This window comes from Hypanus sabinus, chromosome 4, assembly GCF_030144855.1.
Source record: "Hypanus sabinus isolate sHypSab1 chromosome 4, sHypSab1.hap1, whole genome shotgun sequence".
Lineage (NCBI taxonomy): Eukaryota > Metazoa > Chordata > Chondrichthyes > Myliobatiformes > Dasyatidae > Hypanus > Hypanus sabinus.
The window spans coordinates 130,861,320-130,879,967 of NC_082709.1; the positions used below are offsets into that span (position 1 = coordinate 130,861,320).

The 18,648-nt window shown below is 41.0% G+C and overlaps 1 protein-coding gene across 1 annotated transcript in view; it reads right to left on the reverse strand.

The window, feature by feature from the left end:
• The window catches only part of LOC132393208 (interleukin-1 receptor accessory protein-like 1), a 1,367,875-nt gene that overhangs the window by 47,565 nt on the left and 1,301,662 nt on the right, over nt 1–18,648 (reverse strand). Inside the window, exons 7-8 of the mRNA XM_059968177.1 lie at nt 9,567–9,699; nt 539–684 (exon numbers count right to left, since the gene is read on the reverse strand). Coding sequence (XP_059824160.1) covers nt 539–684; nt 9,567–9,699 — 279 coding nt within the window. The remainder of the gene's footprint in view (nt 1–538; nt 685–9,566; nt 9,700–18,648) is intronic.

Below are 18,648 nucleotides of genomic sequence, written 5' to 3' on the forward strand. Positions count from 1 at the left end.
TACAGAAGGTCTATATGGGAAGCGTTCGGGAAAGATGAGGTTATCTTGGCAACTTGGATTGGGAGTGGCAAAGAGGGGTACAAAAAACCATGGATTTCTTAGCTTTGGAGTTTATCTGGACTCAAATGCCATCTTAAATATATTGAATCAAAAACAAAATTAGTACAGGATAAGGAGCTCATTGCACAAAGCACTGGAAAGGAATGGTTGCACTTTCAAATCTATAAAATGGAATCATAAGGGATCCAAATCAAATCATATTTCTGGAAACATTAAATTGAGCAAATTCAGTCCACTGGTTTTAGTAATTTCAGTAATTAGTCTTCCTGAGTAGAAATCATCTTATTATTTATGAAGTTCTTTGTCAACTTTCTTATTTGTGTTATTTTGTACCCAGCAGGACAGGCACGGCATGAACTTGACATCTTAATAGTTTTATGTAAAGACATATCATGAACTGCTTTCTTATATTTCTTCCTCATCAATCAGTGATGTTAACAAGTCCTCTGAAACCAATAACAAATGCAAAACTGCTCACCTCTCTTCTGAAGAAGAATGCTTGCTTGTCTTCGTCCATTCCCGTTCTCAACATAACAAGAATAGTTTCCCAGGTCTCCATCCTGCACAGAATCAATTAGTAGAGAAATGGAAACTTCTTTCTCCCCAAGATGCTCCCTGAGAATTCTGATAAAATGAAAGAATATATTCAATTAAACATGTAGCCCACATTGCCTTTCCATACAGTACACTGCTGGGTTCCACATGTTTACATCTATATTTTCCATTTATATTGCTGTGTACTGAGTAGAATTGTTGACTTTGATCTTCATAAATACTTGCATGATTTCTAGGATCTGTTAGGTGCATTAATTCAGCGCACACAGCATATTTGACTGTACACTGGAACAGAATGACGCAAGCTGCTTTGGAAGGGCTAACCATAGCTGAACCCCACTATCGCTGCTCAGCGAGCAATTGGCAATTGGTTCATTACTGTCACATGCACCAAGATACAGTGGAAACCTTTGTTTAGTGTTTAGCCACTCTGACAGATTATTCCAAGCATACGTAACCTGAGGCAGTATAAAAGGAATGACGGTGACACAAAATGCAGAATAGAACAGGAACTGTGCAGATTGTGATTGTCACCCTTTTATTTACATGCTTTTGGCATTGTAGAACTCTACTGAAAATTTCCTGTGTTTCCCTGACAGCGTCAGATGTAACTTTTATTAAGATCCATTTTAAATTTTGTCCAGCAGAAGATAATTATTATTATTCATCTTAGGTGATGTACCAGCATCCTCTGCATCCTGAAAAACAAATTAAAAGCAAAGAAAATACCATAGACCTGACTGCTGTTTTAATTCTGAATAAATCAGCTGTTGAGGGACCACAGGTACTTCTGGCTTGTCTGGAGGTGCCTTGACATACTCCAAATCTTGGTGGGCTGGTTTAAGGTGGTCTACCAAAATAAGTTCAGGTTTACCCCTCTTGTCTATGATAAAGGTCTTTTCTCCCTGTTCCAAAACACAGAACGGGCCATTGCAAGGGGGCCTAAGGGATGTATTTTCGGAGGAGCAAGGAAGGCTGTTCAGAGGCTGACCAGGCCGCCATGGTATCATGAATGAAATCACCTGGCACTCATTATGGCTGCCAGTATACTAACCCTGCCATGGATGACTGCAGGTCCTCTTTGGAGCAGATCTGAGCCTCAGCAGGATCACAGAAGGTGATCATGCCAACACTAATCGATCAGGGAACCCACAGAGCAGCCTTTAAAGAGTGGTGAAACCACTCGTGTAAGCCATTGTGCTGCAGGTGATATGCCGTGGAGTGACATAGCCTAACTCTGAGGCTCTGGGCTATCGCAGTTCAGAAGTCTGAATTGAATTGGGGACCATGGTCAGAGGAAATATCAGATGGGGTGCCAAACTGAGCAACCCAGGTGCTGATGAACTCCCAAGTCATATCTCCAGCTGTTGTCAATGCCAGGGATGACCTCTGGCCACCTGGTGTGCAATCCACCATGGTAAGAAGGTGTGTGAAACCATGGGAGGGGGAAGAGGACCAATAATGCCCACATTGTCCTGGTTAAACATCGCTCAGGGACCTCAAAAGGTGCTAATGGCACCTGAACATGATGGTTTATTTTTTCTCGCTGGCACTCCACACAGACTGCAGTCAATCAAGCATGTCCTTTCTGAGGCCATGCCAAACAAACTTTAGTGCAAACAGTTTCTGTGAGGCCTTCTGGCCCACATGCTGAAGGCCATGTATGGAGTCGAAAACAGCCCATCTCCTGACTGTGAGCACAATGGGATGAGGGCATCCGGTTGAGACATTGCACAGGAGAGAAACCCCAGCTTCTCAGGAACTTAATATCAGCCAACCACAGGCCGGTGACAGCTGTTCAGTAAGCCTGGACCTTTGCGTCAGCAGCTGGGTCGGCGTAGTCAATCCCAAAGTGTATGGCCTCAGTGGCTGGTGCTGGAGGAAATCAGCCACGACATTACTTTTCCCCTCTATGTGTTGTTTATTAGTTGTGAACTCAGTTATGTAGGCTGGTAGTTTTGCTGTTGTACGGACCAAGGGTCTGATATTTTGGCATTCGCGTGAACAGAGGTTTTGTGCTCAACAAACGCTGTGAAATGGCAACCTCTAAAAGAAAATGCTGGACAGCCAGATAGAGACCGAAAAGCTGTACTTCCTTTTGGGGGGGCATGGGACGAGTGGCTGAAGAAGGCGAGTGGCTGCCATACGCCTTTGACCAACTATTCATGCACAATGTAGTCTGAGGCGTCAGTATTAACAACCAGGGTGTGCTGGGGAATGAGTGCGCCAGTAGGCTTGCATTAGAAAGAACTCGTTTGGTATCATCAAATGCCCTGGTCATGTCCATTGACCAGTCAAGCACATGATGAGGGGCATTGCCTTTAAGCACACTATACAGGGGGAGCATATGTTCAGCAGCTCACAGAATGAAGCGGTGATAGAAATTCTCCATACCTAAAAACTCCTGTAGTTGATTAGCAGTGCAGGATGGTGGAAAATCCATAATAGTGACTACTTTTGATGGGTTGATGGGAGGAGTTTCATACCTTATGCAGAGATGCGAAGAGTAAGTCAATAGTTGACAAATTCAAACTGGGATTTGGCAGGCTTAATAATCACCCTATGTTGGCTTAAGCACTCAAAAAGTGTGTGGAGTTGGGACACGTTCGGATTTGCATGCACTGACGACAAGTATGTCATCGAAGTAAACAAAAAAAGAAGTCTAAGTTTTTTATTATGGAGTCCATCGGCCGTTGGAGAGCCTGCTTTGCATTTTTCAGCCCAAATGACCTGCACAGAAACTCAGAGGCCAAATGGGGCTATCCCAGCTGTTCTGCAAATGTCCTCCAAGCACATCTGATGGAAGCTCCTAACTAAATTGATTTTGCAAAAAAAAATTGACTTTCTGGCTAAACGTGCTGAGAAGTCTTGGATATGTGGGACTGGGTAGCGATCAGGGGTGGTGACCTCGATAAGGAATCAGTAATACCATATCGGTGGCAACTACCATTGGATTTAAGGACCATAAGAGTACCCAGGGGCTCTTCAACCTGTGTACAATGCCAAGTCTTTCCACACTGACAAACTCAGCCTTCTCCTTCGCTAACTCTTCTGGGTCCAGTCTATTCTCTCAGGCGTGGACTGGTGGGCTAGTTATGGAAATCTGGTGCTCAACCCCATGTTTTGTGACTGTCTTGGAAAATGTGGGCTTGGTGAGGTTTGGGAGTTCAACCAGCAGTCAAGAAAACTCACATGTGGTGGTGCAGGTACTTGACAGAGTCATTGGGGAGCTCACTGGGGGAGCAGGGTAATAATGCAAATCCCTTGTCATAAACTAGAAGGCAGTTCTTAAGAGCGACCGACAGTCTCTGGGGACAGGACATCTGCACTGAGCAGTGGTCTAGCCACATTAGCCAGGACAAATTACCACGTGCAACTTTGCCCACTGAAGCAGAGTCATCTATTGTGTTCGTAAGTCCGGATACTGCTGTTGTTGGCGGCCTCAGTGAGGTTTCATTGCTCCTTGCCTTCTGATCGATAGGCAATAATGGCAGCACACTTAATTAAGCACCCGTGTCTGGAAGCATCACCCTGAAAGGGTGTCTGTAATGAAGAGTAGACAACCCTGGCAGCTGGAACCCATGGTGTTCACAGACCTGTGATGTCCGGATTCGTTGGCACTGTCAAAGCTGCAAGGCGGTTGGCACTTCCTGGCATTCCTACCAAAGCGAGTGTGGTAAAAACACAGGCCTAGTATCATCTGTTTCACAGCTATGGGCGTCCTTATTTTGGGGGCCCTGCTGACTAGGCTTATTGTGATAGAGAAAGGAGGAGGAATAGGAATGATGCATTGCGGCCCAGGTAAGTGTAGACTATCAGCCACTTTAGTAAGCTCCCTATAGTCCATCACGGGTGCATTAGCGAGGGCTATGAGAACTTGCTCAGGAATTTGCTGCATGAAGAGATCTTTAAAAATAAAACAAGGATGTTGATTTCCCAGGAGAGACAGCATGAGGTCCATTAGCTCTGAAGGCTTAGCACCACTGAGTCTGGGTAAGGAGAGCAACTGTTTGGCACGATCAGGCTCCAATGGTCCAAAACCCTGTAAAAGGTGAGTCTTCAGTGATCGGTATTTATTGTGTTCAGGCAGGAATTCAAGCAGACTCACAACTCCTGCAACTGCGGAGTTGTGGAGCCTCCTGCTACATAGAAATATTTGGTGTTGTCAGCAGAGATTTTTTGAAGCACAAATTGTACCTCTGCTTGTACAAACCAAGCAATGTCATTTTGCTCCCCAAACTCTGGCAGTTTCAAAGTGACTGTGTTGGCTGACATATTCAATAACTCTGGAATTGTTCTAGAGCATTGGTGTCACCAAAGTATGTTTTTGCAAACAAAATAGCAGAGGTGTTTTATGTTTCTGAAAAGCCGTAGTAACTCGTTTATTATACACAAAAAATTGAACTCAAAGCATGGTAAAAACCCTTCATGTAATTACATCATCACGTCAGACCAGCCTCTTAAAGTGAAACCTCATCTCAGTGTCAGTGGTTGTGAATTATATACATTTCTCCCAATGACATTACCCTACAACTGCTGGCAACAGGGGAAGTCAAAGAAAGAGCTTTTTCAATTCCCTCAGAAGACCTCCCTGTCTTACTGCCACCTCAGTTTTATTCTGCTGATATTTTCCTGTTGTGCCCTCCTTTTTATTTACCTACATCACTTGCATTTCCTTTGGCTGCTCAAATGCCTACAATAATTGCTTAAGCTGGCGAATACGAAGGCTGTAAGAGGCCTTGGTGTACAGGGTCAAGGATACTTCCAAAGCATTTTATACTTCCATTGAGAAAAAGAAGACAACTAAGGCGAGGGTAGGTCCACTCAAGGCTAAAAGAAGCAATTTGTTCTTAGATGCAAGATTTTCTGCAGATGCTGGAAATCCAGAGCAGCAAACACAAAATCCTGGATGAACTCAGCAGATCAGGGATCATCTATGCAGGGGAATAAACTATCAATGACTCAGTCTGAGACTCTACATCAGGACCCTTTATTATTGATTGAGGAATAGAGTCTTGATGAAGCATCTTGGTCCAAAATGAGAACTGCTTGTTCCTCTCCACAGAATCTGCCTGACCTACTGAGTTCCTCCAGCATTTTGTGTGCATTACTCTAACCTGCTAACTGGTGTTTAAAGTCAGAACCAGAGGCTGGGATACTAAATGTGTACTTTGTATCAGTACTTACTTGGGAGAAGACATCGGAAGATAGTGAGAACAGAGTGCAGCATGAAAAGTGTTGGGAAATTTTGGGATTGCAAAGGAGTGCCTGGTTCTCTGTAAAGCATTAAGGTGGTAAATTCCCAGGGCTGAATGCCATACATTGCAAAATATTGAAAGAATTAAGCAAGGAGATTGCTGGGGATTTTACAAGGATCTTTGTGCCCTCACTAGTAACACACAAGGTCCCGAAGAGTTGGAGAGCAGCAAACACTATGCTTTTGTTCAAAGAGGGAAAAGGAGATAATCCAGTTATTTATAGATCAGTGGGACTAGGGTCAGTGTTAGGGAAGCATTGGAGATAATATTGAGGAATAGGACTGATAAGCATTTGGAAAGACACGTCCAGATTAGGGACAGTCAGAATGGCTTTATAATGTGCTCCTTGAGCTTGTATGGGGGGGGGGGGGCAGAGAGTGTTGGGCTCCAAGGTTTTTAAGAGCAGCTAAAATGGTTAATTATCATTTAATAAGAGTTGTTAATTGTTTAGAGTTCATTGTGTTTTTTTTCTCCAGTGACTTGCTCTTTGTAATGTGGTCTGCTGATTTTATTTTGCTAGGCTGGGGGATTCTGTGTTACTTGTATGAATTAAATGGATGCCCAATTAGTGCTTATTGCAGGGTCCTAATTTTGAGAATGTTACATCTCATGGCGTATTCCAGTCTAGCCACTGATGTTCTGTTAGAATTCTTATAGATGAAATCTGGTTCCCGTCTTACATTGGCATCCTGTCTTTCCTCCACGTTTGAGTTCTGACATTGTCAGTGAACATCATGGCAAGCTTAGTGTGGGGCAGGTCACTTTTTACAAAGTTGAGTGGGACTTCGAGGAGCCAACACAGATGCTTAATGAGGTCAAGGCAGTGGTCATTATCTACATGGACTTTAATAAGGCATTTGACAAGGTCCCTCATGGCAGGTTAATTCAGAAGATATGTTCCAGGGTAAATTGTAAGTTTGTATTCAAAGCTGGCTTGCCTAAAGAAGACAGAAGGACTAGGGGTGAAAGACTGTTATCCTGGCTGGAGGTCTATGATCAACTGGTGTTCTGCAAGGATCAGTGTTGTGTCCTCCGCTGTTTGTGATGTAGAGTATATGTCAATAACTTGGATGAAAATGTAGATGGGTGGATTAGCAAGACTGTGATTGGTGGAATTGTGGATAGTGTAAAGGACTGAGGGTATTAAGTAGTGAGGTCTTGGAACGTATGCATATTGTGAGGAAACAGGCATCTTCAGCACATTAAGGTGATCAACTCCAAGCCCTGACCAAGTGCACCAACCAAACTTATGGGAGGACGGGGAAGAGATAGTGGAACTTTTGTAGTAATATTTGCTTTGTCATTAAAAAACAATAAGCAGTCAGAGCTTTTTTTCCACAGCTGGGTATTTCAAAACCAGAGAGCACAAATATAAGACAGGAGAGATTTAAAAGGGACTGAAGAGGTAACTTCTTTCACAGAAGTTAGTGGGCACCTGGAATGAGCTGACAGAGGAAGTGGTGGAGGCAGGTATGTCTGCAACATTTAACATGCATTTTTATAGGTAATTGAAGGGGACGGTCTTGCAGAGCTATGGGTGACTGGGACTAGCGGGGAGAATGCTGTGGTGGGCACGGACTAGCTGAGTCAAAGAGCCTGTTTCTATGTGTATTTCACTAAGACTGTAAGGACTATTAAGGAATGCAGTGAGATATAGATCAGACAGAGAAGTAGCAGATGGAATTAAATCTGGGCAAGTGTGTGATGTTGCACTTTAGGAGATCAAATGAAAGGAGAAAGTATACTGTTAATGATAGGCACTTTAATAGCATTTAGATACAGAAGAACCTTGGGGTACAGGTCCATTGTTCACTGAAAACATCAATGCAAGTAGATCATGTAGTAAAGAAGACTTATGGAATGCTTACCTTCACTGATAGAGGTATTGCGCTAGAAGGAAAGGGTGGACAGATTTGGGTTATTCTCCTTAGCACGTCAGAAGCTCAGGGACGACCCTTAGAGGTTTTTAAAATTATGAGAGGCATAGTTTGGGTAGCAGTCAGAATCTGGTCCCCAGTGTAGAAATGATAAATGCCAGAGGGCAAGCTTTTAAGGTCAGAGTGAAGAACTTTAAAGATGGCATGAAGGGCACATTTTTATGCAAGGAGCAGCAGGGACTTGGAGCAGGTTACAAGAGTAGTAATGAATGAAGCAGTTTGATGGATTTTAAGAAGCTTGTAGATAGACACATGAGTATGAAAGGAATAGAGAATATGGATGATAAACAGGAGGAGGATATTTAGTATAAATGGCAGCAAGATCAACATATTGTGGGTCGAATGGTTTGCAGTGTTCTATATTCTACGCTCTAATAATTTTGCTTAATGTTTCCAGCTATTTTAAATAAAAATTCTATTGGAGCTATGAGTGTGAGGTCAAGCTGACCATATACTATTGACGTTAGCTACATTTCCAGGTTGGTATTTCCACTTGGACTCCTCCAAGAGTTAAACACATCTCTGAGCAAACATGAGGAAATCTGCAGATGCTGGAAATTCAAACAACAACACACACAAAATGCTGGTAGAACACAACAGGCTAGGCAGCATCTATAGGTCTCGGCCTGAAATGTCGACAGCGCTTCTCCCTATAGATGCTGCCTAGCCTGCTGTGTTCTGCCAGCATTTTGAGTCTGATAATTATAAACAGTTACATTGAAACTTCAGAGAAACAAAGTGAGTTATGTTAAATTTTAATAAAATGTAGTATTCTACAATGAAAATGATTTACAATAAAAACAATTTACATGCTTGGTACTGCTCATTCACCATGCAATCTCTTAAAAGTGTTACAAGGCTTTTCAAATATCAGAAACTAAATTGAAGAACTGTGTTTATCTGTGACTAAACTTGCTGCATCCAAACTTTCAAAAGTAAAATACATTTTAGTAGAGAGGACCTAATGTAAAAGTTATAGGCTTGATGTATGCAGCTTTTCATCTTATCAAACTTTTATCAGCTTTCGCTTGGTTTTGAATTCTTGATGTGAAAAGAGTTTGCCTAATGCTATTATTTAACTATTCACCACAATGAGTGCGCCTGTAGATTTCTTTCTATTGCCTTATGTAATTTGCAGTTCCCTTTTATATGTTGCTGATTTGAACTTATTCACCGAAATAATTAAATTTAAAAAATGGAAGCTCTCAGCGGGCAAGTCAGTATCTATGTGAAGAAAACAGAGTTAATGTTTAAGTTCTGCTTTGTTTCTCCAGTTTAACTTTTGCTTTTAGATTTAGATTTCAGATATTCAGCACCTGCAGTTTTTTATTTGCTTTTCCATTGAAATGCTAACGTAATAGTTATGGCCCCTCAGGCTTCAGTTAGACCATAGTCCAACAGAATTAGCGTAATGATGCTATGAAAATGTTCATTGAGTTTTACAATACCTGCAAGCTAAAAAGGACCAGGTATTGGTTAAAAGTGTCCAATACTATCAGATTATTTGAATAATCCAAATGATCTTCCTTCATGGAATGAAAACTAGTGCTCATATTGCCCTCTTTATGAGCCAAATTTCAATGTTGCTTATTCCTGACAGGGCAACCAGCCTTGCAAGTGAAGCACATGTCAATAGAATATTTAATTTGAAAAAACACTTCTGGAACCTTCTGACCATCAACGGTACTGCTTGTCATTGGTTGTCCCAACATTTGAGCATTTAGATGCAGGATACATAATTAAAGGCTCTAATTACCTCATGTCACTTTCTCTGGCGTGGTTATCATCAAGGTCTTCAATAAACTTCTCTCCCTTCATCCAGTAGATTATGGGGCTGACCTCTCCACCATAGCCAAAAAATGCTCTGCAAGTGAGGTTGGCAACAATGCCTGTTGAACAAAAAAGAAAAGACATTTTAGGTACATGTAAAATTTAGCCAATTTCTTCAAACAGTTCTGACATTTGGTGCTGGAATGTAAAGTTATCACTGCAGAAAGATCATCTTGATTTCAGCAACTCTCTTTAATATAGAAAAGCATTGTGAGAAATCAGTGCTATACTTCTGTTTATCTTTACTTGTTTAATGACTCTCTGTCTACAGAGAAATATACCAAAGTTGCAGAATCCCTTTGAAGATTGCTTAATTTGGTTTCATTAAGGTCTCTTCAGCAATCCCATTTTACCTTTGAGCAACAAACAATCTGCTGGAGAAGCTCAATATATTGATCAGTATCTGTTTGGGAAGGGGGGAAAAGTTGTCAATATTTCAGGTCAAAAATCATGCATTAGGAATAAGTCTGGCGAATGAGCAACATTTCCACCGCTGCCTTTAAGGAATTTGTATGTTCTTCCTGCGACCATGTGGGTTTCCTTTGGGTGCTCCAGTTTCCTCCCACAGTCCAAAGATGCACCAACCGGTAGGTTAATTGATCATTGTAAATTGGACTGTGATTAGGCTTAGATTAAATTGCAGCATTGCTGGCTGTGTGTCTTGAAGGGTCGGAAGGACCTATTCTGCACTGTATATGAATTTAGAAAATAATAATGAACATAAAAAGGAGAGGGGGAATGGTGAATTGGTTCTCTCTGGCTCATCTCTTGTGCTCCATTCTAACTTCATTGGTTTTCACATTTTCATCCGTTTATCTTTCGATGGTGCACTTATCCGAACAGTGACTTGAGGTGAAGGCAGTTCAGCTAAGTGATCTCGAGGTCTAGAAAACCTCTTTAGAATGATATTCTTCCCAGTGCTAATGGCACCAAATAGTATTATAAACGTATGGTCTTGAACTGTTTCTCTTTTCACAAATACTGCCTGCCCCATTGAAATCAGAGTTTTCTGTTTTTATTTCAGATTTTTCAGCATCTACAGCTTTTCTGATTTTCATTGTTTCCATCTAAATCAAACTTCATTTTGGCTGCTGGATCAGTCTGCAGGTACAGGCTGGCAAAGTGCTGTCTCATCAGCTGGCACAGAATGCAACATGAAACAAAGCTAAAGTAAAGGGTATTTGTGTATTAATAGGAATAACATGGAAGAGTGTGAGTAGTCTACTACCCTGGCACTAGCAAACCCCATGGATGTTGGATTTCTGGAGCTGGACTGCAATTGAATTGTGGTTGGTGCTGCATCCATGTAAACTTGCACAGCAGACACATCAGGGATGGGCATTCGGCCCTTTGGGCTTGCTCTGTCATTCTGTAAGATCGTGGCTAATCTGACTGTAACTTCAGATCAGTATTCCTACCCACCCTGGTTACTTTATACAATCATTCGTTTATTATGTGCCATGTTGTATGACGTGGGCGGTAATGGTCTTTCCATGACCATGCTTGCTCTTGGCAAATTTTTCTCTGGAAGTGGCTTGCCATTGCCCTCTTCTGGGCTGTGTCTTTACAAGACAACTGACCATAACAATTATCGATACTCTTCAGAGATTGTCTGCTTCGTGTAGTGGTTGCATACCCAGGACTTGTGATATGCAGCAACTGCTCATACGATCATCCATCACCTGCTTCCATGGCTTCATGTGATCCTGATCAGAGGGTCTAAGGCTGACCCACAGGCTAGCAGAGGGAGGGAGTGTCTTATGCTTTCTTTGGTAGAAACGTACTGTATCTCCACCCTCTATCCAAGTTTACATAATGACTGCTCTGAATTCTCCCTCAGCAGACCCTTTGGAATCTTATTTGTTTCAATTGTGTTACCTAGCCTATCTTGTCCCACCTTCCTTATAAGACAACCTGCTCATTTATGTTATCACTCTGGTAAAGCTTTGCTGAATTGCAGCCTTACTTCAGTCAGGTAACAACTGTAAATAATGATCCAGATAGTCTCCCCAATGCCTTGTACAATTGAAACATTACAATCCCACTTTTGTATTCACTTCCCTCCATAACAACTAAAATGAAACTGTCAGTTTTCCTAATTATCTGTGGTATCTGCATACAAGTCTTTTGTGAACCATGCACTTGGCCACTGAGATCTCTCTGCAGCTCAGAGCTCTGCTTTTTCTTACCACTAAGATAATATCCTTTGCATACAGTTCAAATGAAATTACTACTGAGAGAATGGTAGGAACAGTAAAATCATACTTTATTGATGATGTGAAAAGATAAACATATGTAGACACAGTGTAACAAGATTGAAAAAAATCCCAGACATCTTCTTAACTGTCTTTGTCAAATATCTGTAGATTTCAAGAAAATTCTGATGAAACAGTGCAATGAAATTACTCGCAGATACTTCTTAAAATGTATGTTACCAAGAGTGGTCTCAGAACACCTTTTCTCAGTGAATAATAATCAGGAACAAGGATGTTTTCAGTTCCTTGTCCAGTTTGTGCTGACTTATGTTCTCTCAGCAAGCTGTAGACTCCAGCATTACAAGAGTCTTCACCATGCTCCATGTTGGGAATGAGGTGCCTCACAACTCAGTCTGGTGAGATTTTATGCTGGGGGAATACTCTCTGGAGACCTGCCCTGTGTCTACCCTCTCCCTGTATCTTTGATTGCTCCCCCCTCTCCTGATTCCTCGCCTGAGTTCAATTGTGAGGCCCAAGGGCAGCAATACCAGTGCAGCAACTGCAAATATCTTCTTTCCAGTCAAACTTAACCATCCAGAGGCAGGAAAAAAAGGATATTTTTAAAAATACCCCAAGACTAAATAGCAACCAAAAACAAGTCAACGAGGCATTCAATTGTATGATTATGTTGCAAGGCCTTCCTTCCTATTATGCCAGGAATTACTTAATTGAATTTGTGATTTATTTCATTAAGTGTTTGCTTAAGTAATTCCTGAAAGAGTTGATTTTTAGCATTGGACTTGGATTTGAATGTTATTCATTGTCATAAGTGTTCAATCACGCTCCTTGATCACTAATCAACATGGCAGATGGGGCACTACAAATGACTGGAAAATTGCAGGTTGAACAGTTGCTAGGGTCCAGTTTGCAAACGCCTAAGTTGTTACCATTCAGACAAATCTGGGTGAAACCTATGCAAACAGTGAGGTGAGCTCTCCAAAACAAAATGATTCTGGGGTTTGGCTCTTTCAATCTCAGTATTCTCATTTAACAAAAGAAATAACAAGATCTCTGACTTTATTTTTTGCTAACAGTGAAAATGGCTTTAGCATCATTTAACGAGACATTGCATTTAAACTTACAGAACGTTGTGGAAAACCAATAAATGTACAACATTATATTTACTGTACTCATGCCTTTCTTGATTGATCTTGTAACAAACTGAAGTTAGATCAGTGGAGTTTGTTAATTACTACAAACTACATCAACAGCAAGCATTCCTCAAAATGGAATATTAGCTTGTCAATGAGCTCTATTTCTTCTTAAATGTATGTTCTCTGGAAGCTATTGATTTATTGATTTCAATGGCTCTGGAGTTTTACATTTTATGCAATGTCTATTAACTGGACTGCACACAAAATAATTTCTAGTTATACTAAAGAGACACAAAAAGCGATGCCCGTAGGCTGAAAGAGTGGTAAGTTTTATGTACTTTATAGCACTCTCCCTTCAGCACATTATGAAATGACGGGGCCAAGCAGTAGACCCTAGTTTGCAAACACCTAAAATGCAGCCCTTCAGATAAATTGGGGTGAACTGTGTGTCAACAGTGTGATAAGCTCTCCAAAACAAAATGAATATGGTATCTGGCTCTCAACCTCAGTATATTCACTCAACAAATTGCAAAAATTGTAGTGACAGGATTACTAGATTTTTGGCTTTATTTTCTGCCAATAGTGAAGATCCAAACATGGCTTTGGTGTCATTTAATGAGATGTTACATTTAAGCCTACAGAAGGTAAAATACATCCATTATGCAACTGCTACAGACCAACAAAAAATGGAACACTAAAAGCAAGGATTGATAATAGTAATTAACTAATGAATTTAAGAGCTTGATTAGCCTACACAGTGCTTTGAGCTTGTTCAGCATTTTGGCTCATCTGCTACATCACACTTTTTTCCCACCCTCTCACATTATCCCTGGATTCCCAGGAGCCTAAAACACAAATATTAGATATCAGCCTTGACCTTCCTGGACACAATATCATCTATAAATTTATAACACATCCCTGATGGATACTCTGATTGAGAAACAGTCAGAGTGCGAGGGAGCATGAAGAATGTATTTGCCTCGGCAGGATGACTTTCCAAGTTCGATTCACACCAGCTCTAATGAGAGTGTAAAATGCAGGCACAGGTCCCCTCAAGGCCAGATTAATCCTTTATGTGTACAAAACCTGTGAACTGCGCACTAAGTCCAACATAGTTCAAGGATAGAATAAACAGGCAACATGACCCAACTATAACTACACTCTCTATTGTCATGGACAAATTATGGCATGACCTTTCTGAACGAAGTCTTCGACCCATGAGCTCCCTTAGTCCAGCAACACTTATAGTGCACTCTTGCATGAAGTGCTTGTCAATACACAAAAAGTAATTGAACTCCTACAATGAAGACAGCAAGCAAAGTGACTGGGAGCATGGGAAAAAGTCTTCTATGAAGATTTTCCCAGGTTATCTTCAGAATGGGGCCGCTGGATCATCTGGAGAACTGGTTCTTTATGGCTATTAGTGCCACTCCAGTGACAGTTCTGAAGCTACAGTGAATGATTAGAAGGGAAAGCAAAGAGATTTTTCTAACTAATTTTTGGATGTTTTACTCCGTAACGGAGATATTTGCTTTAGTGACTAGGCATCAACATATTTCTCAAATCACTGTTTTATCTTGAGAATAAATGTTTATAGCATAATTTGATGTATCAATCCAGTGCTAGCATTTGATAATTACTACTTCATGACTATTATGCTGAAATTAACTTGGGAAATGCAAATTACCCACAAACTACCCCTTATGGCATGCCTCTGCTAATCAATGAAGTCTGTACTGTGGTTGCACTGCAAATGATATCATTCTTTGCTTACCTACACCATTTAAAGCTGGCAGTGGAACAGTGGAAAGGGCCAATGGTTTCCATGGTGAGCTCGTAGGAATTATTGGCCAAAGCATGAGCCATTTGATGAACTTTACAGCATGGATGTGTCATATCTGCCACTGCCAAATACTGCAAAGAAGTAAGCATCACAACAGCAGGAGGCTGGGACCCAAGAGCTCCTAGGGTCTTGGAAGCACAGTGTTGAGAATTGAATACTGCCAATCCATTATAATTACTACTGCCGTCTCAGCTATCTGTACCCAAATGGTACCCAAGGATGATCTGCTGTGATGGAGATGTGGTGCTGCACATGTTAGGCTTGGATATCAGGCCTCAAGCCATGGCATAGTGTTTGTACAAGGCACTCAGGAGAACACAAAAATTATCATACTTCGAGAACACTGTGTGGCAATAGTAGACCACTCAAATCAGCTGGCATTCACTTCATTGCTCAGGTAACTGAAGGACAATGAGATGGAAGAGTTGAGGAAGGTTGTGTCTGACAATAGGCAGAGGCAATTGACAGCTACTGATCGGGGTGAATCTGCCTCACAAAGGCCAGCCGTTCCAGAGTGTCCAGATGTGCAAGATGAAGATAGTGTAGACTTAGGACCCACCACAAGACTGAGATTGAGTGTTAACCTCATCTGTTGCTACACTGCAGGGAGAGATCAGAGTTGTTGGACAACACCACAAATGTTGGGGAAACTAGTTTCCAGGACCAGTAGTTAGTCAGACTTGGCAGAAAATCCAAAATTCAATAGTTCTCAGTCTATGGAATGGGTAAGTTAAATTACATGTTACACTGTTATGTTTAATATTGTTAACCATCTCTATGTATCTTAATGAGTTTGTCATTATCTAATATTGTCTTTGTTTACATTTATTTTAATAGTACTAAAATTAATCTAAAAATTATTATACTCACCAGAAAACCTTTGACAGAAATCAAAACCCCACTGCCAGTTTTGCCTTCTGTCAAAGCCTATTGAGGGCAGGGAGTACAGCCAGGGAACAGGCCCTCAGGACACCTCTGCTTGACCAACAGTGCTGAGGTCTGATGAGGTGGGCCCTCTACATCTAGATGCAATGAGTGTGAGCAAGAAGCAACACAGTTGGCAACGCGACAGTGGGTTGGCTCCAGCCCGCTTCACCCAATGGAGCAAAGCGGAGAAAGCTTAAGGGCTTCATCAGGGGTCCAAACAATGTGTGAATGGATTTGAGTCTGGTGAAGGAGGGAAATGTAAATATTGAATAATGTATTGATTGTGCCATAAGATAGTAAATGGCCTTGGTTGAAAGTTACAATGTCTAAAATGCACCAGGACAGGACCAAGCTGCAAAGTTCAAAGTGAATTTATTATTAAGGTACATGTATGTTACCATATACTTCCTTGAGATTCATTTTCATGTAGGCATTTACAGGAAAAATATAGAAACACAAGAGAATTTACAAAGAACTATACATAAATATACAAGCACCACACACAAAATGCTGGTGGGACGTAGCAGGCCAGGCAGCATCTTTAAGGAAGATGTACAGTTGACATTGCGGGCTGAGATCCTGAGATGAACTTCATCTCAGGATCTCAGCCCGAAACGTCGACTGTAGTATCCTGACAAAGGGTCTAGGCCGGAAATGTTGACTGTACTTTTTCCTACAGATGCTGCTTGGTCTGCTGCATTCCACCAGCATTTTGTGTGTGTTGCTTGAATTCCCAGCATCTGCAGGTTTCCTCGTGTTTGCATAAATATACAAAGATGGTAGAGCAGGATACAATACGAGTCCTAGATAGGTACAAGGAGCTTAGAAAAATAGAGGGCTATGTGGTAGGGAAATTCTAGGCTGCTTCTAGAGCAGGACCTTTAATGTGCTATAGATTTCTATGTTTCTGTGTTTCTATAAATAGGCAAAGACTGACAACCAACTACTGTGCAAAAGAAGTAACACTGCAAATAAAAGCTAATACTGAGAACATGAGTTGTCTTTAATTATGGGAAGCCTCATTTTGGACTAGTTGGATATACAGAGGTGGAGGCATGACAAGAGAGTAGTACACCAAAATAACAATGTCTGGCATCTGCACAAGTTTCAGGTCCTCTGAACTATCACAGAACAGCATCTGAATAAACAGTAATTTTTAAAAAAGATACTTTGGAGCTCAAGGTTCTGGGCAACCAAGTGCATTGAGTTCCGAATTGTGCTGTGAATTGAATTGCTGGGTTCAAATCACAAGTGCTGCAGTTTAATTATAGCCAGTAATAAGTATTATTGCTTATTAAATCTGGAAAAATCTCCTTGAAATACAGCAATAATATTATTTTAAGGAATTCACGTGCAAGAACACCTATCCTCCTTGAAGGGGATAGCTTAAATGGCCTATCCTTCGGATCCCTGTGGAATGAGTGGCAATTAACTGAATAGCATGTTACACAATATTGCAATTTAAAGCTTAAGATATATCTGTTTAAAATATGCTGGAGCAAGAAAGGGAGCATAAAACTCACATAATAAACAATAGTGTCTTCTCATTTTCAGCATGTACAGTACTTTCATTAATGTAAGAATAATAAGTGCCTCATATTGCAGTTCAACAGTTCGTCAGTCATATTCCTTCTAATGCACTGTCATACTGAGCTTGGTAAAGCCCTGTATGTCTTGATGTGATTCTTCTCTCTGATTATTTTGTAGACATTACACAATCAGGCAGACTTTCTTTAACACTGGGATTAACATGAGCAATTTGACTCACATTTGCATGCTTGTGTTCAAAGACTCAATTGCTGAAAAGAAACCGATGGACACTGAAATGCTAAAAATCTTGGCACTGCTCATTTACGTCCACACTACTGCCAGCACAGAGCACTGGTTGTGGCTATTGGTGTCAGATATTTATCTTTATTTGAAAATCACGTCTTGATTAAGGTTCGCAACAGCTTTATATAATCAGCTTCAACTGTGCTGAACAATTGTGCCTGAGGTGACCCACTGATGGCACATGCTTAATCTTTCTGTCAGATGAAACAAATCAATTTGCTTTTTACTTCAAGCTCATGGATGATCTCCTATTTCTTCAGGGTTTGTTATAATCTTCAATACTTGCACAGCATTTGGGTTTAATTCTTCATTCACTCTAACTCTGTGTAGCCTCATCAAATAGCTTAATATCTCTGTGAAGAGAGGGTGCTGGGCTGGATCCTATGTCCAGCATTGGGGGTAAAGCTGTAATGTGAAAGATTGTGAGCTTACTGTAAAGACCATGGAGGCCCAAGAGACCTACATACATGAACAACAATCCTGGTTTGATACTGGCAAATTAATCCAAAGTAGGAACACTGTCAAGATTCATTCAACCTTGCAGCCTGAAACAGTTTCTGGCACTGGATTTTATCTATTGAGATACTTAATAAGCTGATGTCTGTAACATATGTGTGGGTATCTATTTTAGCTGTATGTAAAGTCAGGAACATAATGATTCATAGGAGACACGGAGAAATGACACAACACACACACTTTATATATTGCATTCTCGCTAGCTAATCTGAGCATCGGGACTTAAAACATACATATAAGCCATGCAGTTTCATCACACTCCTTACCCTTTTTGGAAAGCACATACTGTATTTTAGGGTTTTGTCTTACTGCTTTTGCTTCTACTTCTCAATTTGAGGAAGGTATCATACATCTTGGTACTGGCACACAGACTCTGTTCTTTAAAATTCCACACTCTATGGCCTGAGTTGTAAGTGTGCATGTCTCAGTCATTTCACTTTCCTTCTTTACTCAAGAGTTGGCTGAAGTCAACTCAACTGTAGTCTCCATATCCATAGCTCAGCAATAGTGCAGTCTATTGTGGAATGTGATATTGTTCTG